This window comes from Drosophila sulfurigaster, chromosome X, assembly GCF_023558435.1.
Source record: "Drosophila sulfurigaster albostrigata strain 15112-1811.04 chromosome X, ASM2355843v2, whole genome shotgun sequence".
In the NCBI taxonomy this organism is placed as follows: Eukaryota; Metazoa; Arthropoda; class Insecta; order Diptera; family Drosophilidae; genus Drosophila; species Drosophila sulfurigaster.
Window position 1 is genome coordinate 28,544,772 of NC_084885.1, and position 23,309 is coordinate 28,568,080.

General features: G+C 37.2%; 5 protein-coding genes across 8 annotated transcripts; 3 read left to right on the forward strand and 2 right to left on the reverse strand.

Annotated features, from left to right (window-relative positions):
* The first annotated feature begins 42 nt into the window (after positions 1–42).
* LOC133847227 (alanine aminotransferase 2) lies at positions 43–14,392 on the forward strand. The gene is made up of 7 exons (XM_062282128.1): positions 43–183; positions 4,013–4,459; positions 4,725–4,866; positions 11,478–11,567; positions 11,638–11,900; positions 11,961–12,784; positions 12,845–14,392. Exons 2-7 carry the CDS (start codon positions 4,134–4,136, stop codon positions 12,991–12,993), a joined length of 1,794 nt encoding a protein of 597 aa, XP_062138112.1. The 5' UTR covers positions 43–183; positions 4,013–4,133; the 3' UTR covers positions 12,994–14,392.
* Positions 14,130–19,078, reverse strand: LOC133847235 (RNA-binding protein 1). Of its 3 annotated transcripts, XM_062282137.1 has the most exons (3): positions 18,492–19,078; positions 17,579–17,733; positions 15,283–17,521 (listed from the first exon to the last, which is right to left on the reverse strand). In XM_062282137.1, exons 1-3 carry the CDS (start codon positions 18,887–18,889, stop codon positions 17,382–17,384), a joined length of 693 nt encoding a protein of 230 aa, XP_062138121.1. In that variant the 5' UTR covers positions 18,890–19,078; the 3' UTR covers positions 15,283–17,381. The 3 variants fall into 3 exon arrangements, with proteins under 3 accessions (XP_062138122.1, XP_062138121.1, XP_062138120.1); XM_062282138.1 differs by lacking the exons at positions 15,283–17,521; positions 17,579–17,733 and adding an exon at positions 14,130–14,602 and having other exon boundaries at positions 18,492–19,070; XM_062282136.1 differs by having other exon boundaries at positions 15,283–17,733.
* Positions 19,079–19,202: 124 nt separating this feature from the next.
* Positions 19,203–20,018, forward strand: LOC133847240 (mitochondrial import inner membrane translocase subunit Tim9). Its single transcript, XM_062282145.1, has 3 exons — positions 19,203–19,377; positions 19,526–19,621; positions 19,679–20,018. The coding sequence occupies exons 1-3, from the start codon at positions 19,318–19,320 to the stop codon at positions 19,808–19,810; spliced, it is 288 nt and encodes a 95-aa protein (XP_062138129.1). The 5' UTR covers positions 19,203–19,317; the 3' UTR covers positions 19,811–20,018.
* A 541-nt stretch (positions 20,019–20,559) lies between these two features.
* LOC133847239 (protein yippee) lies at positions 20,560–21,720 on the reverse strand. Of its 2 annotated transcripts, none has more exons than XM_062282144.1 (4): positions 21,556–21,720; positions 21,098–21,377; positions 20,863–21,022; positions 20,560–20,797 (listed from the first exon to the last, which is right to left on the reverse strand). In XM_062282144.1, the coding sequence occupies exons 2-4, from the start codon at positions 21,213–21,215 to the stop codon at positions 20,710–20,712; spliced, it is 366 nt and encodes a 121-aa protein (XP_062138128.1). In that variant the 5' UTR covers positions 21,216–21,377; positions 21,556–21,720; the 3' UTR covers positions 20,560–20,709. The 2 variants fall into 2 exon arrangements, with proteins under 2 accessions (XP_062138128.1, XP_062138127.1); XM_062282143.1 differs by having other exon boundaries at positions 21,098–21,380.
* A 282-nt stretch (positions 21,721–22,002) lies between these two features.
* On the forward strand, positions 22,003–23,090 carry LOC133847237 (mpv17-like protein 2). Its single transcript, XM_062282140.1, has 2 exons — positions 22,003–22,072; positions 22,151–23,090. Exon 2 carries the CDS (start codon positions 22,176–22,178, stop codon positions 22,866–22,868), a length of 693 nt encoding a protein of 230 aa, XP_062138124.1. The 5' UTR covers positions 22,003–22,072; positions 22,151–22,175; the 3' UTR covers positions 22,869–23,090.
* The last annotated feature ends 219 nt before the right edge of the window (positions 23,091–23,309 follow it).

The window sequence follows — 23,309 nt, forward strand, 5'->3', positions numbered from 1 at the left end:
GCAACGCTTGTCAGCTGATCAAAATTTCATAGTCGCATGCAAATTCAAAACATTGGAGCACACTGGCGCTATTTTGTTGTTTGCTCGAGGTGAACATCGCACACACACGAAGCACACGTCACACATACACAAGTGCACACAGATTGGCGAATTTATTTACGAAATTATTGCTTTGCTAGCGCGGTATGTGCAGATAAGTTTATTAATAATTTTGTATTTTATAAGTATTATATACATACGTATATGTAAGTTGTATAGAACGATTGTGTGCCCACATGTGGTGAACATAAGCGTGTAATAGATTTCAGATTTCTCGCTGCGACAAACAACAAAAAAAGAAAAAACAAACGCCAGTTGAATTGTCGTCGTCGTCTTGGTCGTTTTAATCTTTCCTAAATCGCAGCGCGTTTACCACAGTTAGATAATCGAGAGCAAGCAGCATATCCCCCGCACCCCTCCTTAAAGTTTCAAGTTCACAAGGTGCGTAGAAAATTGACCCAAAACAAATTGCAATGCAACAACGAAAACAACAAAAAAAAAATCAATGCATTTTTCTGCATCTGCCGCTGTTCTTGAACTAATTTCACGCACACATCTACATGCATTTGCATATGCACCTCAGCAATGTGTGTGTGTGAGTTGGCAAAGTGTTACCCCACCACCCAAAAAAAGAAAAAGAAATGAAAAGAAAACAATAAAAACGGATTATAAAAAGAAGCAACAACAACAACAAAAAGAACTTAACCTCAAGTGCGTAACAAAACAAACAAAAAACTGAAATTGCTATGCGTTAAATGGTAATAAATTGTCACTACTGATTTTGTTTGGCGTTTTGCGTGTCGCATTCAATTGAATTGCGTGCAAAACAAAAATCGCCGCAATTTACTCTGTGTGTGTGTGTGTGCAACAGCTGTTTAACATGCTAATTAGCAATTTGACAGCGCCCTCTACGCACCACGCACTTGGTAATCCAATCGGACGCGATTGCCTTTCGATTCTGATTGGATTCCGTTGCTGATGTGTCAATTGAACTTATAGTGCCTCTGTGTGTGTGTGTGTGTGTGTGTGTGAGTGTGATATTAATATATTCTTTTTTTTGATATTTGTTTAACAGCTGCTGCTGAGTTGAAGTGCTTAATTAAATAAGCGCACGATATCAGTTGTCCTATCAGTTGTCGCTTATCTGATTGGACATTTGCATAGCACTTCCGTTGCATAAGCGTGAAAAACAACAAAAAAGCTATAAATATAAATATCGCATTTATTAGCCATTTATTGACGCATCTCTTTAGCACCTGTGTGATTTGATATCATTCTCCAGTATTTGAGCCCTATATTTATTGTATTTGTTTATGTTGCTCTCCAAATGTTGTTTATAGAGCGAACAATTGCAAATTAAGCCTTTGATTTGTTGCCTTGAATACGCCACAATTGAGTGCAGTGCACTGAGAGAAATTAAGAGTGTAGTTATAATAATATTTCAATCTGCTGTTTAAATAAAATATCAATTATTTATATAATTTATTTCACAAAAAATTCAAATATTTTAAGTAATTATGAATATACTGCACTGAGAGAAATTAAGAGTGTAGTTATAATAATATTTCAATCTACAGTTCAAATAAAATATCAATTATTTATATAATTTATTTTACAAAAAAATCAAATATTTTTAGTATATTATGAATATACTGCACTGAGAGAAATTAAGAGTGTAGTTATAATAATATTTCAATCTGCTGTTCAATTAAAGTATCAATTATTAATATAATTTACTTAAAAAATGAATATATTTTTAGTATATTATGATTATAAAATATATATAAAAAAGTTATTCTTTTTTGAGTAAATTATAAATACAAATTATAAATTATTATACCTAAAAAAAAGTAATATTTTTGAAGTAAATTATAAATTATAATAAAGCAATTTATTTTTTTATAGATTGTAATTTATTAATTTATTTTTTCTTTGCAATTGAGCAATTAAATTAATTTATTGTTTATTTACTATTTTCTTTCCAATTTAGAAATTTAATTAATGAATTTATATACTTAACAAAAAAACGAAATATTTTTGAAGTAAATTATATTATTAATGTGCTGAAATAAACATATTCGTTATTAGCCAAATTATTTGCTATTAAAATGATTAATTTAATACTTTTGCTGAACTAAACATTATAATTATTTTCCTAAGCTATAATAAAGCAATTTATTTTTTAATAGATTGTAATTTATTATTTTGTTTGGAATTGAGCAATTAAATTAATCAGTTTGAATGTAATTTATTGTTAATTTATTATTTGCTTTCCATTTGAGCAATTAAATTAATTTATTTGAACGTTATTTATGTTTTATTTATTATTTCTTTTCCAATTTAATTAAATTTCCAATTTTATTATTTATTTAATTTATTTGCCACATAAGTAAGCATATTTCAAATGAAATGATTATATTAATAATTTATTTATTTGAACGTTATTTATGTTTTATTTATTATTTCCTTTCCATTTGAGGAATATATTTAAAATGAAATGCTTATATTAATAATTTGTCAAATTTCATTATTATTAAAATTATGCTGAAAAAGACTTTTCAATGAACTAAATCTTTAATATTTTTAAAGCTTAAATATCACATACAATAAATAAATTCCTGCTCAATATATCATCTTAAAACTGTTTATAAGCCTTTAATATTTGATGAAACTTTATCTTCCACTCAACAAAAGAGGAAGCTCTCAACAAAACACTTGCTATAAAGTACTTTGATCTCGCTGTTCTTCAAGTTCAGCAATTATACTTGGTATTAATAGCAGTGTTTGTTGAGTGTTAAACATATGGAAAGTGTAGTTTTTTTTTATTATTGTCATGTTTTTCGTCGGCATTTCAATTCTTTTTTGGCACAGACTTTCACTCTTGCTGTCTCTCTCGCACTCGCTCTTGCGCTGTCTTGTGTCTCACTTCACTGAGCTGTCTCATTACGCAATTGGCGATTCAAAGTACAATAATTGCCAGCTAGAATAAACCTTGTGCGCTTGTCTGTTCTCTTTGTTGATGTGTCCGACTATATAGTATATAGTATATACATCTGTATAGCATAAGCTCAGACTGGACGTCACTGATAACAACAAAATCGTAAAGCTGAAAGTCAAAAGTACACGGCTCAAAAGTACTGCTACTATGAACATAAGGCAAAAATAAATAAATAAATTCATTAAACCATATACATAATCCCTTTAGCTACTATTTTGGCAACTGACATCCCTGATAAGACAGCGACACCACGGATAAGAGTTATCTACAAACTCACAATTGCCATAATTAACCAACGGCATTTTGAATGAGCGCAATGCGCAATGATCGAATGTTATCGATATTGGCAATGTATCGAACTGAACGCAGTGTGACCACATGCGGGCACAGACAAAAATGTTCGTTTGCTTGAGGACTTGAGTCCGTTACAAACGGACAAAAAGCTTGCAGCCATCAACTAATTGCATTCTTGCTGTACTTTCGGATGTTAATAATTATAATTAGCTAATGGCAGCTTTTGCGTCTCACATTTGGTATAAGTGTGAACTGTAAAACCGGTTAATTGTTTATTTATATAATTGAATTGCGGCTGTTGCCGAGTACAATAAATATATGTGTATCGATATGGCACAAGTCATAAAATGATTTCGCTAATCTTATCGCTATTGATGATAATAGCACCGGCCCCCCTTTCCCTACACTCCCCTTCTACGTCGTGGCAATGCCAATGCCAATAATAAAAGAAACCAAGAACAACAACAAAAAGCACACACTTCAACATCAGCTCTTATAAATCAAGCTTAGCGCAGGCGACGACGCTCTTATACACATACATACACACCAACTGAGAGTATGCGTGTGTGTATTGGTGGTTCGGCTGCTGCTCGCAATGATGACGACGACGCCGGGAACAACGCAGCAGCAGCTGCTTCGATTTTTGCACATTTATTAATTTCTGTTTCATCTCATTTGCAGTGAAAAAAGCCAGCTACAACAACTGAACTGAACGTTGTGTGTGTTGTGTCTCCGTCTGTGGGTGCAAAAATTCAATACGAAAAAACAAATTCAAAGAGCGTCTACAAAATTCACTGTTAAGATGAGCCGTCAACTGCTTAGGAATCCAGCAACAATGCAACGTGCTGCCAGTGCCGTTGCCTCCACTTGTGCCAGAACTTTGACTAGCAGCAGCAACGGTGGCAGCGCAGTCGCCACAAGGCGTCAACAGCAGCAGCAACAATGTAAACTAACGTCAAGTGTTGGCATACGCCGCTGGAAATCATCGACGCTACATAACAATAACAGCGCTGAGCAGCAGAACCAGAAGCTAACAGGAACGACGACAGCGACAGCGACGCTGCGCCGCAGTCAAGCTGAAGCATTGAACGCGCGTGGTAGCCATTCAACTTTTGACGTTCCTTCTCGGTCAGTATTTAATTCCCTATTTGTATTTATTTATTTTTGCTGTGTGTGAACCAGAAAACGAAAAAACAAAAACCAATAACTAGCAACGAAAAATTTACATTAACATTAACATAACATTTGAATTTTCGTGCGTGTTTCCATGTTAAAAACTTGGACGTGTGTGTTTTTGTGTTGTGTTTTCATTTGCGTTTCTTTCTCTCTCTATTTCTCTGTGTGTGCGTGTGTGTGTGTTTACCCGTATTTTTGTTTTGTTTGCTTTTTCCAGCAACATGTCCACCACACAAAAGAACGGCAACCAGAAATGCCTACAACTGGAGAACATCAATCCCAACTTCATCGTTATGGAGTATGCGGTCCGTGGTCCGCTTGTCATTCGCGCCGGCGAAATTGAAAAGGAACTCGAGAAGGTAAGCAAAGCTCGAAGTTTGTTGTCTCTTTCCCTTACACACCACCACCTCCTTACATGCTCGCGCCTGTCACTCATCATTATTCATGTTCCGCCTTGTAAATTGCCCGAAAAGCGCCACCTATTGAGCGTGGCTTCTTCCCTCACCCTTTTTTTTTCGGTGTCGCTTTGCTTTTTTTGCTCCCCAATTATTTACGTTGCGTTGTGTGCGCACCTGTTAATCCTTCGTTTCAATTGCATTTCTTTTTGCTCTGAGGGCGTTCCGAGTTGCGTGCTGTGTTTGCAATTCGCTAAGTTGTAGTTTGGGGAGAGTAAACAGAAAAGCAAATTAGCGACACTTCTTTAGGGGAAGTATTTTTGCAAATTTACATATTATATGTATAATATATTATATGAAAATGTATCTAGAAAAAATAAACCTAATTATGAATCTAAAACTTAGGACTGTTCACTTTACAATCCACTTGCCAAGTGTTTTAAATAAATATCTATTATAATCAGTTGATTATAAAAAACAAAATTCTCTTACGAAAGCTGCTAACAAAAAACTTGTTATTCATTTTCAATAACAGTAACAAGTGTTTTTTTTATTAGATTAGTTTTTGTAAAAAGTTTTTACAAACCATAGAAGTATAAAAACCTTTTTGTTATTGCTTAACTTAACTGATTTTGCGCGGCGGCTTTCTTTTGTGCAATATTTGTGCAAATTCATGCTGAAAGCTCTAAAATTGCTTCATTGGCCTATCTAAATATAGTTCTTAATTAGATTCATATATTTTTTTGTTTTATCTCGTTTAAGCAGTTAAACTTTAGAGCTGGTTGTATTTAATTAACGCCAAATTAACTCGAAAAGTTTAGCTCAACATTTTTTTTTTGGGTTTTTTTCCTCCCATTTTTTGTTGTTGTGTTGATTATAAGATCTAATGGGTTTGACTCACAATTGTATTTGTAATTGTTGCTTATTTGTGTTGTTGTTTATCTTTTCAAATGTAAAACGCATGATTTTAATTATTCTCAATTATTGGGGTCACGTTTTTCAATTATCTGCTTTTGAATACGCTTTAGGAGGAGTCTTATAAATTTCTTGTTGATTATGGTATTGACGGGGCTTTCAAGAAATCGAGACAAATTAAACATGATTTAAAATTTTTCTTTTAATTTACAAATACATATTATATTATTCTACAAAGTTTGAAGAATTTTGGTATGCTTAAAAAGATTTTTTTTATTTACAATTATTATTGTACAAAGTTTTTGAGACGAATATTTTTATTTTGTAATTTTAAAATTTGAAAGTTATTAAGGTTAATTAAAACATTTAAGCTAAGTATGCATTTCATGTAGTTTCCTTAAGAGTATTAAATCTTCGACTTGCTGAACTGAAAGCTGTGTCTATTGTTGACATTCAATTATATTGAGCTTAAGCTGAATTTGAGACTATAAATACAGCTCCGCTTTAGCGGATTGCTGACAGATGAGCGTGAGTGTAGGTGTGTGTGTGTGTCAGTGATGGATAGGTGTGTGTAATTGTAGTTGTAATATTTGGCCCATTGCCCGAAAGATAAAGCGAAAACGAAAACGGAGTCAAGTTCAGTGAACGTCCTTCAAAAAGCCGGCAACATCTGCTCCACAGGGATTTGCTTTCGCTTCAATTTCATCTTTGCGATATTATGTAAGTTGCTGTAAAAGGAGGCGGGGGTCAGCTTACAGAGGGCGGGCAGCGAGGATGCTGTTGGGTAATTTTGTGTGAGACGCTGTTATTAAACAAACGACAACAACAACAAAGATGGCGCATGAGCCGTGAAGCTTTTTCCCACACTTTTACTTTGCTTTGTTGTTGTTGTTTCCAGCATTTCTTTTTGTGTTCTTCTACGACGCAAAAACAAAAAAAAAAAAAAAAAAAAACGTAGATGATTCTCTTCGAATTTTGTCGGCAGTTCGTCAACCCACATTAAAAGTTAAAAGTGCAGCGAACACATTTCGCGTCTTTGTTTGCTCTCCATTGTTTGCCTCTTCCTTTCACTTTGCATACTATTTGGTTGTTGTTGTTGTTTGCGTTCGTTGTGATTTCCTCATTCGCCGCGCATTAGATTTCGCTGCTTTTGTTTTTTTTTTTTTCGTTTTTCTTCTTCTACTTTTATCAAATGCTTTCAGTTCGCATCAGTGCTCGGCAGGCTGCGTATGATAAGGTCGTGACGTTGTCTCGTTTTCTCGTTGCCTTTTCCCCTCGCACTTCCCTTTTATTTTGGCCCTTTGCCAAATGGGCAACTGTCAATCGCATCGCATCGCAAGCATAAATCGTTGCTTTCGTTGATCCATCAAGAGAGTTTGACACAACATTTCTGCAGACTGTTTGTGGCTTAAGCTGCACTGTTAACATTTCGCTTAACATTAACAGTTCGCTGCTGCTGAAAGTCAACTGTATGCAAATGTTTAGCATCTGTTAGTTGCAGTGTTGCCAGTTTAGCTTATTATAAGCTAGTTTTAGCATATTTGAAAATGGAAAAGCTTATGAAATATGCATCTAGCTTATAGCTTATTTTAAAATTCATCTAACATATTCTAGTTTTTAATGTATTTGCGACATAAACTGTTTTTTTTTGCCGATGGTTATGTGCCTTTTGTATGATCGTGAATTTATTTCTAATTAATAGTGACATCGAATAACGATCTTCTGAAGTGTTGGGAGTTGTGAAATTAAATAAAGCCTTTGTTAAAATGCCAATAGAGATATATGTACATATGTATGTATGTATAAGCAAACTTTTCGCAGCATCGAAGAAGCATATGTTAGCAATAGGCAGTAATAAGACATTTAATAAGATTTTTGTTCAATCATACAAAAAAACTATTATAAATTCATCACCTTTGAATTGGTGTTTTTTTTTTCTTTTGGAAACTGTTGCAATGGAAATTTAAAGACCTAATCATAAATAGATTTTTTCCACCCACATAAAAACATAATAAGGTTTCATGTTTTCTCTCATGGGTGTAGCTTATTTTTTCTGTATTATTTTTTTAAATTTGGCTTATTCTAGCTTGTTTTTTTTTTTCAAAAATCTAGCTTATACGGGTGCTCAGCACCTGCTTAACATTAACATTTCGCTGCTGTTGAATGTTTAGCATCTGTTAGTTGTTACTTCTCTTTACATGATCCTTTGCCCTCTGTTAAACGAGAAATGTTAAAAACTAACAACTGCTGTTATTCACTTCATTTTTATCTGTACTTTAAGTAAATTTTAAACAACGTTGCCAAGTTGTATATTTATTCTATACTTACGATATCAGCGGCAACTTTGGAAATTTTTTATGCCTATTCGCTATTGATTATTGATTCGAGTATTGCTGATTACTCTGTTATTGTTGATTTGCTCTCTCAACAGCGATAAATGTTCAGATTACGACACATATTTCAATTGTGCAAACATGTGAACAATACCTGAAATATTTACTATATGTGATAGACAGATATAATATATGCTTAGTCTGTGTGTGTGTGTTTGCACTCTTCGCTTGCGGTCGATTCCATAATAAATGACAAACTCAAAAGGTTTGTTTAAGGTTTCAAGTGCCCCCTATAGATATTTATGTACATATGTAGGTTTACTTCGCTCAATTTGTATGCACATATATGTATATATATAGACATATATAGTTGTACCTAGTAGGTCCACTTTGTTGCTAATTTAATGAGCTACTTGTCAGGTGTTTTGGTTGAAAGCTTCACAAGCAGCTGGCAAATTCGGCTCAACAATTGTTATATTCATTGCTTCATACCCTGTAGGTAAAATGTTTATAGTATACACTCGACTATATGAGAAGTTTTTGATTACAGCAATTTCAATTTTCTGCGTAAATTGATCAAATTTTGTTGATAATTCCATAGCAATTGTTTAAGAAACTCAAAATTGATCGATATTAAGCATATATTATATTATAAAAGTAATCTTGGTGAAGTTTCGAAAATTCTTTAGCGTATTCACATATATTTTGTAGCAATAAGTATTTTAAAGCTACTATATTATATAGTAGATTATTGTTGGTAATAATTAAAAGACATTTACTAGCAGAGTATTTCTTTTTTTTTTATACATGCTTCCCATAGGGTAAAAGGGTATTATAAAATCAGACTAAAATTGTATAAATTATTAACAAATTAATTGCTTAGGCTGACAATATGGTATATTTAACACTCTATGCTATATTTTGAATGTAGTACTATATTAATATACCAAATATTTGCAATATTTTTAGTGTTTATGTTGGTATTTTTTAACGTAGCGCTGTTTCGCTGTTTTATTCAAAATGGGTAGCGAGTATCTCACAGTCGAGTATACTCGATACTGTAGTTTTCTTACTTGTTTTTTATTTTACTTTGCATTTTCTATTTGCGTAACATTTTTCATTTTCTGTTAATGCACAAAAATCAGTAATAATTCTCTTAGATTTACGTAGTTAGTTTGTTTTTTTTTATTTTTTAGGTTGTTAATTTGAATTTCCTCCTAGTTTTACGTAGTTAGTTAGTTTTGTTGTTGGTCACATTTGAGTTTCTCCATGCGCAAATGAGAAATGTGCGAACCGAATTAGCAGCTGATTATCGAAGTTTGATCTTGGCGTCATTTTCGTTGCTGTTATTATCGTATCTGTTGTTTAGTTTGCTATTTCAGTTGCTATTTCGTTGGTATAACAGCTATGCATGACTGCATGCATTATTCATGGAGAGAAGAAGAAGCTTCCTCTCTCAGCTTTCGTGTGTGCTTCGTGATTTTCTGTGCATTCTTATTCATCAAAACGCTAAATTACACATACGCCCCGCTTGCCCTGCACTCCATTATTTATTTACAGAGACCATATAGCATGTAGGCATCTACATACATTCGTTGGGGGTGTCTGTATCTAAATTGCTTGCTGTCAATTACACCAGACCCAATACACATATCATTACTATATAGTGTCATATATAACAGTTGCTGTTTGCTTGAGTGCATGACGCTGCATTCTCTACTCGACTCGAGTTGAGTTGCGTTGCGTTTTTCCGGCTTGTTTACTTAAGCAAATTAAAGACTGCTGGAGAAAATGTGAGATAAGCGCTGAGGCCATTAAAGAAATTGAACTGCCTTGATAACGATTGATCAAATTTGCAAATGCCTCATAAACTACTTTGTTTAAATTGACTTTCCCTTTAGTCGATGACCTATATTAGTTCCTATAAACTATCTCTAAACTAATCTATCAATTGAAACCTGTTTGCATAGATTTAAATCAGCTGAATTAAATTACTTTCGATTTAACTGAAAGGTGTAATTAGTAAAATTACTTAGAAAGAAAATAGTTCGATAGCGTAGTATAACAAATTAAGTGGAGCGGTCCCTAAACCGGTTCAAAGCAAAGCAATTTTACTCAAGTTGTATTGCAAATTCATAATTTGTATATCAAAGAAACTGAGTTAATGTTTGGAACATGCTTTGAAAACCAATTACGCTTCTATAAATCCATGTGGAGCGGTTCTTTAACCGGTTCAAAGCAAAGCAGCTTAGCTTAGCTTAGTTATATATAATGGGGTTCTTTTGGCATTGTTAAGCTAATTCGAAATATAACTCAAAAAACACGAACTACGTATATTTAAATCTAAGTGGAGCGGTTCTTGAACCGGTTCATAGCTTAGCTTAAGTTATATAAAATGAGGTTCTTCAAAGCAAAGCAATTTTGCTTAAGTTGTCTTGCAAATTCAAATTTTGTATATCACTAATGGAATCTCACTTTATTGAACATGTTTTGAAAACATGTGGAGCGTGGTTCGGAAAATGGTTCAGCACAGATATTCTGGGATACCTCTTGTTTACATTGCTGCTTATTATAAAAATTGCTTAAACATAAATAGTAGTTTCTGTTAATCTATGTGGAACAGCTTTTGAACCAGTTCAACGCAGAAGAAATTAACTCAAGTTTTTTAAAATGATTTTTCTGTCAGTGCTTAATAAATTTGTAATTGAATAACACTCAACCAACTGTCAATTTATCACCGAAACATTGTATGAAAACATATTGAATGAGGTTCGGTAAACGGTTCAGCAATGAACACATATGGAGCGTGGTTCAGTAAACGGTTCAGCACAGATTTTGTAGAGTGTTTTTTGTTTACATTGCTGCTTAATTAAATTACTTTTGATTTACCTCAATTTATCATCAGAATATGCTATGAAAACATATTGAATGAGGTTCGGTAAACGGTTCAGCTATGAACACATATGGAGCGTGGTTCAATAAACGGTTCAGCAATGAACACATATGGAGCGTGGTTCAGTAAACGGTTCAACACGGATTTTGTGGGGTGTCTCTTGTTTGCTTTGCGGGGGTAATTGGATATGATTAAATGGATGTTGAGCGACCGCAATAATGGGCTTCCCACTCGACCGTACCAATAATAATAATAGAGCACGTCAAATAGGTGGAGCATTAACATATTTGATTTGTTTGGGGCAGAAAATCAATTGAGCCACAGGCATATTAAAATCGCATTAGGTTTCAACGACACTCATTCAATTTGCGTTCAATTGGCAACATGTAATTTGACTAATGCTTTCAATTTCAATTTCAATACTGTTCTTTTAGGGAGTGAAGAAACCATTCGACCAGGTGATTCGTGCCAACATTGGCGATTGCCATGCGATGGGCCAACAGCCCTTGACCTTTTTGCGTCAGGTGAGTTTGCAGTCACAGAGAGAGAGATATCAAATGCAATTTGTAACCTCTCTCTCTTTTCCCATCTTAGTTGTTGGCTCTGACGATGGAACCGCGTCTGCTGAACACTCCGGACTATCCAGCTGATGTGAAGGAGCGCGCTTGTGCTTTGTTGGCCGCATGCCAAGGCGGCTCGATGGGTTCGTACACCGATTCGGCGGGTTTGGAGCATGTGCGTCGTCAGGTGGCCTCATTCATTAAGGAACGCGATGGCGGCGTCGACTGCGATTGGCAGAATATTTATCTAACTGGCGGCGCCTCGCCAGGCATCAAGAGCATCCTCTCGCTGCTGCAGTAAGTCATAGGTGATAGTAAATAGTTATTAAAACTAGTTAACGACCCTCTCTCTTGCAGTTGCCATGTGGAGGAGAAGTTGCCGGGCATCATGGTGCCCATACCACAGTATCCATTGTACTCGGCGACCATCGCTGAATATGGCATGAGCAAGATCGATTATTACTTGGATGAGGCCAACAAATGGGGACTGAATCGCAAGGAGCTGCAACGCGCCTACGATGCGGCCAAGACTCAATGCAATCCCCGTGCTCTGGTCATCATCAATCCCGGCAATCCCACCGGCCAGGTGCTGTCGCGTCAAAACATCGAGGAGATCATCAAATTCGCCCATGAGAATCAACTGTTGCTCCTCGCCGATGAGGTGTACCAGGCAAACGTCTACGACAAGGACTCCAAGTTCCATTCGTTCAAGAAGGTGATGCACGAGATGGGTGAACCGTATCGCAGCCAAGAGCTGGTCAGTTTCCTGTCGGTGTCAAAGGGTTTCCTCGGCGAATGCGGCATTCGTGGCGGCTACATGGAGGTGATCAACTTGTGTCCTAAGGTCAAAGCGATGCTCACCAAATCGATTACCGCATCGTTGTGCAGCACCACCGCTGGTCAGGTGGCTGTCAGTGCTCTGGTGAATCCGCCACGTGCCGGCGAACCTTCGTTTGAGCTGTACAACAAGGAGAAGAACGCTGTCTTGGATGCGTTGAAGGAGCGCGCCGAATTGGTCTACAAGACCTTCAGCAGCTTCGAGGGTTACACGGTGAATCCCGTTCAGGGAGCGATGTATGTGTTCCCTCGTGTCGAGATACCACCTAAGGCGGTGGAGGCAGCCAAGGCCAAGAACATGGCACCCGATGCCTTATATGCATTTGAACTGCTCGAGTCGTCGGGTGAGTTTTTCCACCTCGAAAGTTAAACTGATAATTAATGGACAACTCTTTCTCTTTAAGGTATCTGCGTTGTGCCTGGCAGCGGATTTGGTCAGTTGCCTGGAACCTATCACTTCCGCAGCACCATCTTGCCGCAGACGGACAAGCTGAAGCTGATGTTGGAGAAGTTCCGTCAATTCCACTTGGAGTTCATGAAGAAATACAAATAGAGCGGACAAGCGGACTCTGATGATATTTTCCTCGTACACACACACACCTCAACGCAACTTCGATGACGTTCGACTTCGATCCCAGTTCACGTCTTTAATATATTTTTTAAAATTTTTTTTTTTTTTTTTCAAAAAATAATTAAATTGTTACAAAAATACTAACTCTATACTCTTTTGACTGGTTTCAAGCGATCCCAAACATTACTCTATACTATTAATTATATAGCAATTGAGGTTTGATTTAATTCCTTGATTTATCGCAAAACTAATTGGACATGATGATGAACTAAATTGACAATAATATTGTTCTTGTTTTAATTGCTTTGTTGCAAATTAATAATTAGTATATACATTGGATATTGTTAATAATAGAATGAGCGTTATATATTTATCACATATATTGATGTAGCTCCCCCCTATATGATAATCCCCATATATGTATATGTATGTATAATGTCGTACATCGCACACTTTTATGTCCTTGCGCGAAGTCATTACTTGATGTTAAAACATAAAACATATATTGTATTGTTGTTAAATATATATATATATACTATGATATATCAAATATGCATTCGATTGGCATTCAATATCGTATTCTTAAAAGAGACGCCTGAAAGTATGCATCACTAAGCTGGAGAAGCATGTGGAGTTATCACCTCCCCCCCCCCATATATATTATACAGCTATGATCACGCAACAACAAAAATAACTCAACATAACTCTAGCATTTATCAATAGATCATTGTGAAATTTTCAAGACTACAACAAAGTCGAATTTCTAAAATATATATGTGAAAAAAATACCAAAAAATATTTTGAATTTCTTTTCACAGCTCTCTCAACACATTCCTCCTCAGAGATTCAGAATGAAACTAGATCATTCGGAATTAAGAAAAAACACATCATTTTTGTATTTCATAAGTATTTATTTATTATGATTCATCTTGATCATCGTTTTTTTTTTTTATTTTACAACTTGTGTTTCGATAGTTTACAAAAACAAGAAATTACAAAATTAAATAAAGAAAATAATTCACAAAATACTTGTACCTTCCGAATGTCGTCTTGCGCTCCGGTTGTAATATTGTTCTGTTCTTTCACTTCCTGTTTGTTGTTGTTTTTTTTTTGTGTAGTTTTGTTTTTAGTAATTGTAATTTGAGTGTTTTAGTTTCCATTTCCTCTTCTTTCTGGTTTGTTCTTATTATTTTACGATCTATGCACTTACATTCTAAATATACATCCAACTTTCTAGATTCAGGATTGTGTGTTTGCGTTTAGATTCTTTACAACGTAAATATATAATTATTAATTAAATTAGCATTTTCTTTTGTAGGTTTCCTTTTCTTTTTCTCACGATTCTACACAAGAACTAATCAAGAAAGAAACAAAAAAACAAGAAATTGGGCTGCAATAGGAAATATTAGTATTCCACAAACTTTGTGTCTGTGTTTGTGTCTAGTTATAGTGGCGGGTGAGTGTGTGTGTGTGTGTTTGGGTGTTATGTTGGGGCATTCTCATCTAATGCCGATCCCTAGAGTCGGAGCGGCTGCGACGATCACGTGAGAAACTGCGACTGCGGGTCCGAGAACGTCTTGGAGAACGTGATCTGCAATGAAATTGGTTTTTGGGGGCAGGGCGGGTGCAATGTTTTTTTTTTTGGAAACAGGTCAAGAAAGAGAGAGCAAGAGTGTGAGAAAGAGAGAGAAGAGAGAGAGAGAAATACAAAAAATTAAATAGAATTTTACACTTGGCGTTGAACATTTAAATAACGATTTTTAAACAATTTGCTGTAGAGTAACAGCCTCCTCCTCCTTCTCCTCATTCTGGTTGAAGAAAGTTGAGAGTTGAGAGGAGGTTCGACACTTTTTTTTTTGTTTTGCTTTCAATTGCTTGTGGTTGTTTGTTGTGATGGTTGAGTTGAGCTGAGCTGAGCTGAACACTAAGGCTGGCATTCAATACATTCATTTTTTTTTATGATTTTTTTCATTTGATCAACTTTTTTTTTTTTTTTTGTTTTTATAGATATGTTTTTATGCAGTTATTTGAGGCCCCGGTTACGAAAGCAGTTGGTGTGGCATACTTAAAGTAGTAGCTTAGTGGTGGTGGTGGTTGGTGGTCTTAGTGGTGGTGGTTGGTGGTTGTTGGTTGGTGGCAACATTTTTTTTTGATTGATGAGAAGAGCAGGCTAAGAAGACTGTTGTAGTTGTTGTTCAGTTGACAATCGATTGAATTTTGTGGAAAGTGGCTGTTGTTATTGTTGTGGTGGTGGTTGGTGGCGTTGCTGGATTGATTTTTTTTTTTTTGATGCCAGTAAGCCAACCACACACACACACACACAGGCGCAGGTGAAGAATTGTAGCTGTTGAAGCTGCAGAAGAGGGGCACGCAGTAGCAGAGTTGTAGAGAAGTTGAGAGCTGAAGGAGAGCTGAAGAAGAAGAACGAGCTGAATGCTGAATGAGGATGCAAAATCTCCACCAGGTTGTCGATGTTGAATTTGATGTTGCGCTCTTTGTTGACGCCGTCGTTTTTTTCTTTTCTTTTCTTTTTTTGTGGTGGTTTTTGTCGTTGTGGTACAAGAGCAGACAATTAGCATGTGTGTGTGTGTAGAGGAGAACAACAACAATGTACAAAACGAACTAACAAAAGCAAAAGTAACAATAATTAACTCACAAAAAAAAATTATACAAATGATTTTCCTTTTGGATTTTGTTGGCAATTTTACATACGCTTCTTGCAGTTGCTTTACGTGAAAAATTCGAAGGTGGTTGTTGTTGTTGTTGGTGGTGGTTGGTGATATTGGTGGTGGTGGTTGTTGTTGTTGTACAGTTCGCATTGAAGTTGCAGTTGCAGTTGCAGTAGCAGGAGTGAAGAAGTAGTAGTAGTAGTAGTTGAAGCACTAGTTGAATATTGTGGAGAATGAAGCGCTGGCTCAGCTAAATTTAATTGAAGCTTCAAATTTGGTTTTGATGAAGTTGTTTTTATCGATTGATGCTGATCAAGCTGGTCATTAATTGTTATTTGGGGCAAAAAGCCACACCCGGAGGGGAAGAGAGGTGGTAGTAGTTGTAGTTGTGGTTGTGTGGTTGTAGTTGTTGTTGTTGTTGGTGCAAGACTGAGGTGATATATCTAGGAGCAAAGAGCAACAACAAAAGTTAAAATAAAAAGAAACAAAGAAAACCTCATAAAGCTGAACTTGTTTGCTTTTCTTTTTTTCGGGTTGTTTGTTGCATTGTTGATGCATGTAGTAGCTGTAGTAGTTGTTGTTGTTGTTGTTCTTGAAGTTGTAGTTGTAGTAGTAGTTGTTGTTGTTGGTGGTTGGTTGGTTGTAGAGGCTGCTTGAAGATGAGAAGATGATGTTTATATACAGATAAACACACATATATATATCTATATACCGATATATATATGTATATAGTAGTTGGGGATGAAAGAAGCAGTTGAGCTGTGGAGAGAGAGAGAGAGAGAGAAAGAGAGAGAGAGAAAGGCAGCAACCCGGGCGCACGCTGAGAGGCGTCTGGAGACTGAAGTCTGAAGACACTGCAAAGTTGTCATTTTTACAGTTGTTTTCTTGTCTACAGTTGTAGAAGTAGTAGCAGTTGTACATAGTAGTAGTAGTAGGTAGTTGTTGTTGTTGTTGTACATAGTAGTAGTAGGCTGTTGGAAGCGTTGATTGGTTGATTGATTGGCTGATTGATTGATTGATTGGCTGATTGGTTGGTTGGTTGGTTGATTGACTGGTTGCTTGGTTGGTGGTGTAAATTGGAGTTAGATTTTTGATTGCTTTGCTTGCATTGCTTTTGCTGGGTCAGTTGTTGCACTTGCTTGCTTGCTTATTGTTGTTGTTGTTGTTGGTTCTGGTTGTTGTTGTTGTTCTTGCTGTTTAGTGTTGATAGTGTTGTTGTTGTTCTTGTTGTAGTTTGTTAATATGTGTGAGCGAATGGTTGTTGTTGTAGAAGCATATGATGAAGTATGAAGATTGTTGTTGTTGCTGTTGGTGAAAAGATGCGACGATGGCTGGCAGTTGATTGATTGATTGACTGACTGACTGACTGCTGCTCACTCGCTTGCGCTTCGGTTGATCATGTCAATTGTGAATTTGTGTGAGAGTTAATATGATATAGAAAGAGATAGTAGATGTGTTAAGTGAAACAAGTGAGTGTGTTGATTGTGTGTTGTGTTGATTGTGTGTTGTGTTGAGTGTGATGTTGCTTGTTGAGGATGCTGCTTGCTGCAATTGGATGACCTGGACACTGCCCTCTGCTGTTAAACATTGGCATATATAATAGATTTATATATAGATGCTGGTGAAGAGCTTGAGAGGAGTAGCATAAATGCTGTGGTTGTTCTTGTTGGTTGGTTGGTTGCTGTGGTTATTATATTGCAGTCAGCGGAATATATCGTATTTGTTGAAATTGGCATTTATCAGAAAGCCGCAGAATTTTGTTGTTGGTTGTGTTGTTATAGTTGTTGTTGTTGTTGTTGGTGGTGGTTTTGGTGGTGTTGTTGTTCTTGTTGTTGTTGTTGGTGGTGGTGGTGAAATGTGTGTAATAGGAGGAGCAGGAGCTGTTGTTGTTGTTGTAGTAGTTATGAGACGTGAAGTTGTTCTTGTTGTTGTTGTTGTAGTAGTTGTTGTACTTGTTGAAGGAAGAGGAGGAGTAGTAGAAGTTCTAGTAGTAGTAGTAGCTGTTGTTGTTGTTGTTGTTCTTGTTGTGCTTGTAGTAGAAGTAGACTTTATCCTGCAAAATGATTGTGAAACCACATTAAAAACGGGCCCCATTTCGTTGCATTCTTTTTATGTTTGCTACAATTTCAAATTCTTTTTTTGTTTTTGTCATTTATCATACACAACAAATTAAGACAACTGCCAACAAGGGCAAATGGGGCAAAAAGACTTGTTTTGGGAGCATTAACATATACAATAATGAAATAAATGAATAAACAAAAAAAACGAACAAAAACAATTGTTCTATTTTTCGACTATTTACTTTTGATGGTAATGAAAACTAGTGGTAGTAGTAATGTGCCCTACCCTCGATTATCGATAATCAATATTTGGACTTTGATGCGCACAATACTCTTGATGTGTGTATGTGTGTGTGTTGTGTATATGTATATGCGTGTTAGAGTGTGTGCTGTGCTCACTTTTACAACCGGTACTGCAATTTTTTCTTCTTTTCTTGTATGTATACGCACTTTGGCGGGCCCAAAGTGTTGTTTTTTTCTGTTTTTTCTGTTGTTTCTGCTAAAATCGATTTTGCATACTTTTTCTTTTTGGGTGTTTTTATGGGTTTTTTATATATATATGCATTTTTTGGCCAGCTCATATGCAATGCGCAACGTTTTTGAGATGCTACACAATACACACGCACAAACACGCAGATGCATACATACAAAGTACGTGAGTGTGTGTGCGTGTGGGCAATAATGCATACGTGAGCAAAAAGGACAGGTGATACAAGGTTTGTGTGAAATAATAATGCGAATGGCAACTCACCTATAGCGTCCGCCAGCGTCGCCTGCCCGAGCGGCTGCACCGCCGCCGCCACCACTGCCGCTGCGACCTCCACGACGTCCGCCACCGCCGCCGCCACCTCCTCCGCCACCGCCGCCGCCGCCACCTCCGCGACCTTCGCGTGAACGGCCGGAGGACATTTCGACGCGGATGCGTGTGCCACAGCAGCGAGTTCCGTCAAGGCCGCGAGTTGCGTCTTCGGCATCGCGTCGATCCTCGAACTCGACAAAGGCAAAGCCTGGCGGATTGCGAGCAACCCATACGTTGCGCAGCGGGCCGTATTTACTGAAGGCGTTCTCAATCTCATATTTGGAGGCCGATGAGCCCAAATTGCCCACGTAAACTTTGCAGGCCAAGTCCCATTCGCGATATCGTGGCATGGTTTTCTTTATTTGTTGTTCCTCTTATTGTATATTTTGTAGCGGCTACTAGAATTTACTCTCGTCTATTCCTATTTATCTGTGGCGCACTTATGTATTAATTGCGTCGCTGGGTACACACAGAAAATTTTTCACAAGCCAGCAGAGAAAAAAAAAACTTGTATTTGCCTGCTATCGATATACAGAGAACACAAATAAAAAAAGAAAGATGGCAGCCATATTATCGTATAATTCAACACTGCGCACAGCATATCGATAGCGTTATCGATTAACTGTTGAATTTGAATCAACCCTGGCTACCTGTGACAGCAGTGCGGCACCACCACGCACAACAAAACAGCTGACAACTACAACTGCCTGCTATTATTTAATCGCACCAAATTTGATTTATTTTAAGTAAAAACTTCAATCAAAGCACACAGTACAAGATGGCTAAAAGCCCCGAAACCGTTTCCTTAGACCAACTGGACAAGGATCAAATGAAAACAGTGAGTAATGTGGTGTATTTAATTGAGAAATTCTTCATCATTGACAGCAAGTGATGCAATGTGTAAGCAGTTATCTCAAATAAACCGCCTGAATGCCTGAATATACTTATTTATTTAATTACTACAATAATGTATGTGTATTATATAGTTTTCAGATTTCCTCATGTCATACAATAAACTATCCGAAATGTGCTTTACGGATTGCGTACGCGATTTTACATCTCGCGACGTTAAAGACTCCGAGGTTAGTTTAGAAATGAATGTTATTGAAATATAGAACTAACTTGGTCTCTTATTGCAGGAGAAGTGTTCGTTAAATTGTATGGAAAAGTACCTGAAGATGAACCAACGTGTGTCACAGCGCTTCCAGGAATTCCAAATGATTGCCAACGAGAATGCTTTGGCCATGGCTCAAAAGACCGGCAAATTATAGAGAAAGAGACAGGGAGAGCGAGAGCTGTAAGCTCTTCTTACTTAAAACCTTTGTAGTTTAGAGTTTAATAGCACCACAAACAAACAAACAAACACACAAAAACAAACAAATCACCCAATTAACGATAACGAACAATGCATTTTTCTGTTGCATTTCGTTTTGTCTTTAATCTAGCAATTAAATAAATACCAAAACAATGAAAAATGCAGTGATTACAGGCCTGAACGATTCCTATATTTTTATTAATGATCATAAGTCGTTAAAAAAAAAGAAAAATTTGCTGCAAGTAAATAAACAATTGCCGTTTCGTTATGAGCGTTATTTGTTTTCTATAGATAACTAGAGATCGGTGTTTTTGTTTTTATTCATTGTTGTTGACTTTGTTCAAAATACAAATATCGTCAGAATAGTGACGAAGACACAAAAAAAAAAAAAATTATAATATACTAATAGAAATGTGAATAAATCGGGGAATTCGTTCGATTCGGTGCCACATGCGGGCAACAGAGGGTTAAGCAGTTCAGCCTCATTTCAAATTATTTTTAGATGCTTTTGCTTTTTGCTTATTGTTCTAAAATGCCTAAAAACTACTTTTTTGCTCTCATTTATCTTAAGTAACGTTTCGACACTGTTGTGGCCTGCAATTTGATGCGTTACTTACAAATACTCTCGACAGCGATACGAGATTTTCGCCAGCTCGAAAACTGTCGGAAGAGGAGCACACGACACGTTTGCCATAACATTATTTAGCTTTTGTTGTTGTTAAACCTATAGAGAAGCCAGCACCTGCGGCTTTTGCTAGTCTCGAAAATACTTAAGGGCTACAAAACGCACAAGGGCTGAACAAGCACAAGGGCTGCACACACAGCAGCTGGAAAGGCAAATCCTTTTTTTTTGGTTCAGTGGCTAGCGCCGCCAGCTTCTGATGGAAATCCTTCTGCTTCATGGATCAAGGCATACTCCAAGATGACACGACCTTCCTTATATCTACAATACAGGTAAACATTGAGAGATGATGAGAGGGCAATAATCGGTTAATGTTTGCAACTCACTTTTGCGTCTCCTCGGTGGCGAACTCATACATCCAACCCAGCTTGGCGCCGCAGTTCTTGCACATGACATCGCGCACCATGTGGCGACCCGTTAGCATAACTCGCTCCTGGATGGCGCTAAACGTGAGGTTGACCACACGCTTAAAAAGGTAAGCGCGACCTGCCACAATGAAGAATGCATTTCCATTAGTTATTATGATACTATATGAAAGTATGATTTATTATGATGATTTACCCGTTGCGCCTGTGAAGCGAGTGCTGATCAATTGGCTGCGATTGGTCAAATTCGTTTGACACTGGGCGCAATTGAAGAGCTTCAGCCCACCGAGGTGCTCCAGAAAGATGCGACCCATATTTTTGTTTTTGTGATTTAGAAGACTTCTATTGTCTCCACACACACACACACGCACACACTTTCGTTGTATGTGATTCTCTCGACTCTCGTGTTTACCTGCCCTTTGTGTGTGTGTGTGTGTTTAAGTGTGAGTGTAGAGTTTCTTTGTTTGCAGATGCTGCTGCTGTTGTTGAAAAAATAAAATAAAAGAAAATGTGTAATAAAAGCGTTATTAGTAATAGCAAGCAACGAAATTGCGTATGTGCTTCCAATGTAAAGCTTATCTGTGCTTTTTTGTTGTTGCTTTTTATTGGCAGCAACAACAACAACAACAGACAGCAGCACAAATACAAACATACAATTATATGCTGAAGATTCGTGTTGATGATTCGTTTACAAATGCATTGAAATTGTTGTAACCAGCACAAAATAAGAAAGTCACTGACTTTGTTTTAGAATGCAAAACTCGCTACTAATTGCGATGCGACAACACCAACAAAAAAAAAACAACAACAACCAAATAACACTGCAGCCGTGAACAGCAGCAATAGCAATAACAACGCAACGCTTTCTAGGGCTACAGCATAGTTTGGTTATCGGTACGAGCGCAACGTTTCGATATTTACAATCGGTACACAATGAAATGTAAATTAATTAAAACACCACTTATATTAAATGCATTAATTAAAAGTAACTATTTTTATTGATAAAGTGAATTGCGTTAAAGTGTAGAAAATGAAATAAACAATATGTGCGCATTATCGAATAAATTGCGTACTCGATTGAGCTGGTGATGACACAGCCCTGGTCCATCAGCTGTGCGCGGCTACACGTGATTGTGTTGTTGCCTTTTGCGAAACCAGCGGCTGTTGCGTGGTGAGATTAACTCCGGTAAAAACTCTTTTTTTTGTGGATTAATTCGAAGTTTTGTGTGGCACTATGACATTCGCCCAGGAGAAGCAATAACTAGACTGAAACAATGCACTTCCTGCGCCGTAAACTGCGTAGCCTGCTGTCGCTGGGCAGCTGTAGCCTGCGCCGCGAAGCGTCCAACGGAGGCTCTGTCGCCAAGGAGAAAATGGGAGCCGGCGCCCTCACCATGCACAAGCTGCGGGAGTGGCACGGCAGCGCATTCAGCAACAAGTTCCTGCTCTTCACCAACGTGGGCATCTCGCTAACGCTCAGCTCTGTGGGCGATGTGCTCGAGCAGCAACTGGAACTGTACAACGGCGAGATCGAGGAGTACTGCAGCACACGCACTAGTCACATGGCCACCAGTGGCGTGGCCGTGGGCATCATTTGCCACTATTGGTATCAGCTGCTGGACAAACATTTGCCCGGTCGCAGCATGCGTGTGGTGGCCAAAAAGATTGTGCTCGATCAAGTCATCTGCTCGCCATTATATATCTCTGCCTTTTTCATCACTCTGGGCATACTGGAGAAGAAGGATGCGGGCGAGGTGTGGGAGGAGATCAAGGAGAAGGCATGGAAACTGTATGCGGCTGAATGGACTGTCTGGCCGGTGGCACAGTTCGTCAATTTCTATTGGGTGCCCACACACTATCGCATCTTCTACGATAATGTGATCAGTCTGGGGTACGATGTCTTCACCTCGAAAGTGAAGCATGCGCCATCACATCTGCCCAAGCTGAAAACAACCACTCAGAGTTAGCTAGTTAATTATTAATTTTATATAAAAAAAAATGACATGTATATTGTAAATAGTCTTGTGTAAATAATTGCCTGTCAATGCGCGCGTCGATTTCCATTTTGACGGATTCGAACCAAAGATGTACCTTGACTTGCTGTTGCAACTCCAGCCAATAAATAAATGGAACGCAAAGAATACAAACAACAAAAAGTATAAAAGACAAACTGGTTGCGTATTTACTATCACAAAAAAAATAAAAAAGAAACAGCTACATATGTAATTATGTGTAATTAAGAGAGCTTTGACTGTTGCAATTTGTCGAGTTTTTACTGCAATCTTGGAGCACTGCAGTTGCAATAACAACAACAACAGCAGCAGCAGCAATGATCAACAACCGGTTTGACACACCTTCCTCTAAATGGTGAAGTGAAGGATTTTTCGAGTACAACGACCGCACTTTAA

Coding starts and splice junctions, on each gene's coding strand:
- LOC133847227 (XM_062282128.1), top strand. CDS start 4,134: ATGAGCCGTCAACTGCTTAGGAATCCAGCAACAATGCAACGTGCTGCC. Junction 4,460..4,724: donor ACTTTTGACGTTCCTTCTCG/GTCAGTATTTAA, acceptor TGCTTTTTCCAG/CAACATGTCCACCACACAAA. Junction 11,568..11,637: donor CCTTGACCTTTTTGCGTCAG/GTGAGTTTGCAG, acceptor TTCCCATCTTAG/TTGTTGGCTCTGACGATGGA.
- LOC133847235 (XM_062282136.1), bottom strand. CDS start 18,889: ATGCCACGATATCGCGAATGGGACTTGGCCTGCAAAGTTTACGTGGGC. Junction 17,734..18,491: donor GACGCTGGCGGACGCTATAG/GTGAGTTGCCAT, acceptor ATCATTTTGCAG/GATAAAGTCTACTTCTACTA.
- LOC133847240 (XM_062282145.1), top strand. CDS start 19,318: ATGGCTAAAAGCCCCGAAACCGTTTCCTTAGACCAACTGGACAAGGAT. Junction 19,378..19,525: donor ACAAGGATCAAATGAAAACA/GTGAGTAATGTG, acceptor TGTATTATATAG/TTTTCAGATTTCCTCATGTC. Junction 19,622..19,678: donor GCGACGTTAAAGACTCCGAG/GTTAGTTTAGAA, acceptor CTCTTATTGCAG/GAGAAGTGTTCGTTAAATTG.
- LOC133847239 (XM_062282144.1), bottom strand. CDS start 21,215: ATGGGTCGCATCTTTCTGGAGCACCTCGGTGGGCTGAAGCTCTTCAAT. Junction 21,023..21,097: donor TCGCTTCACAGGCGCAACGG/GTAAATCATCAT, acceptor TCATTGTGGCAG/GTCGCGCTTACCTTTTTAAG. Junction 20,798..20,862: donor GCCACCGAGGAGACGCAAAA/GTGAGTTGCAAA, acceptor CCTGTATTGTAG/ATATAAGGAAGGTCGTGTCA.
- LOC133847237 (XM_062282140.1), top strand. CDS start 22,176: ATGCACTTCCTGCGCCGTAAACTGCGTAGCCTGCTGTCGCTGGGCAGC.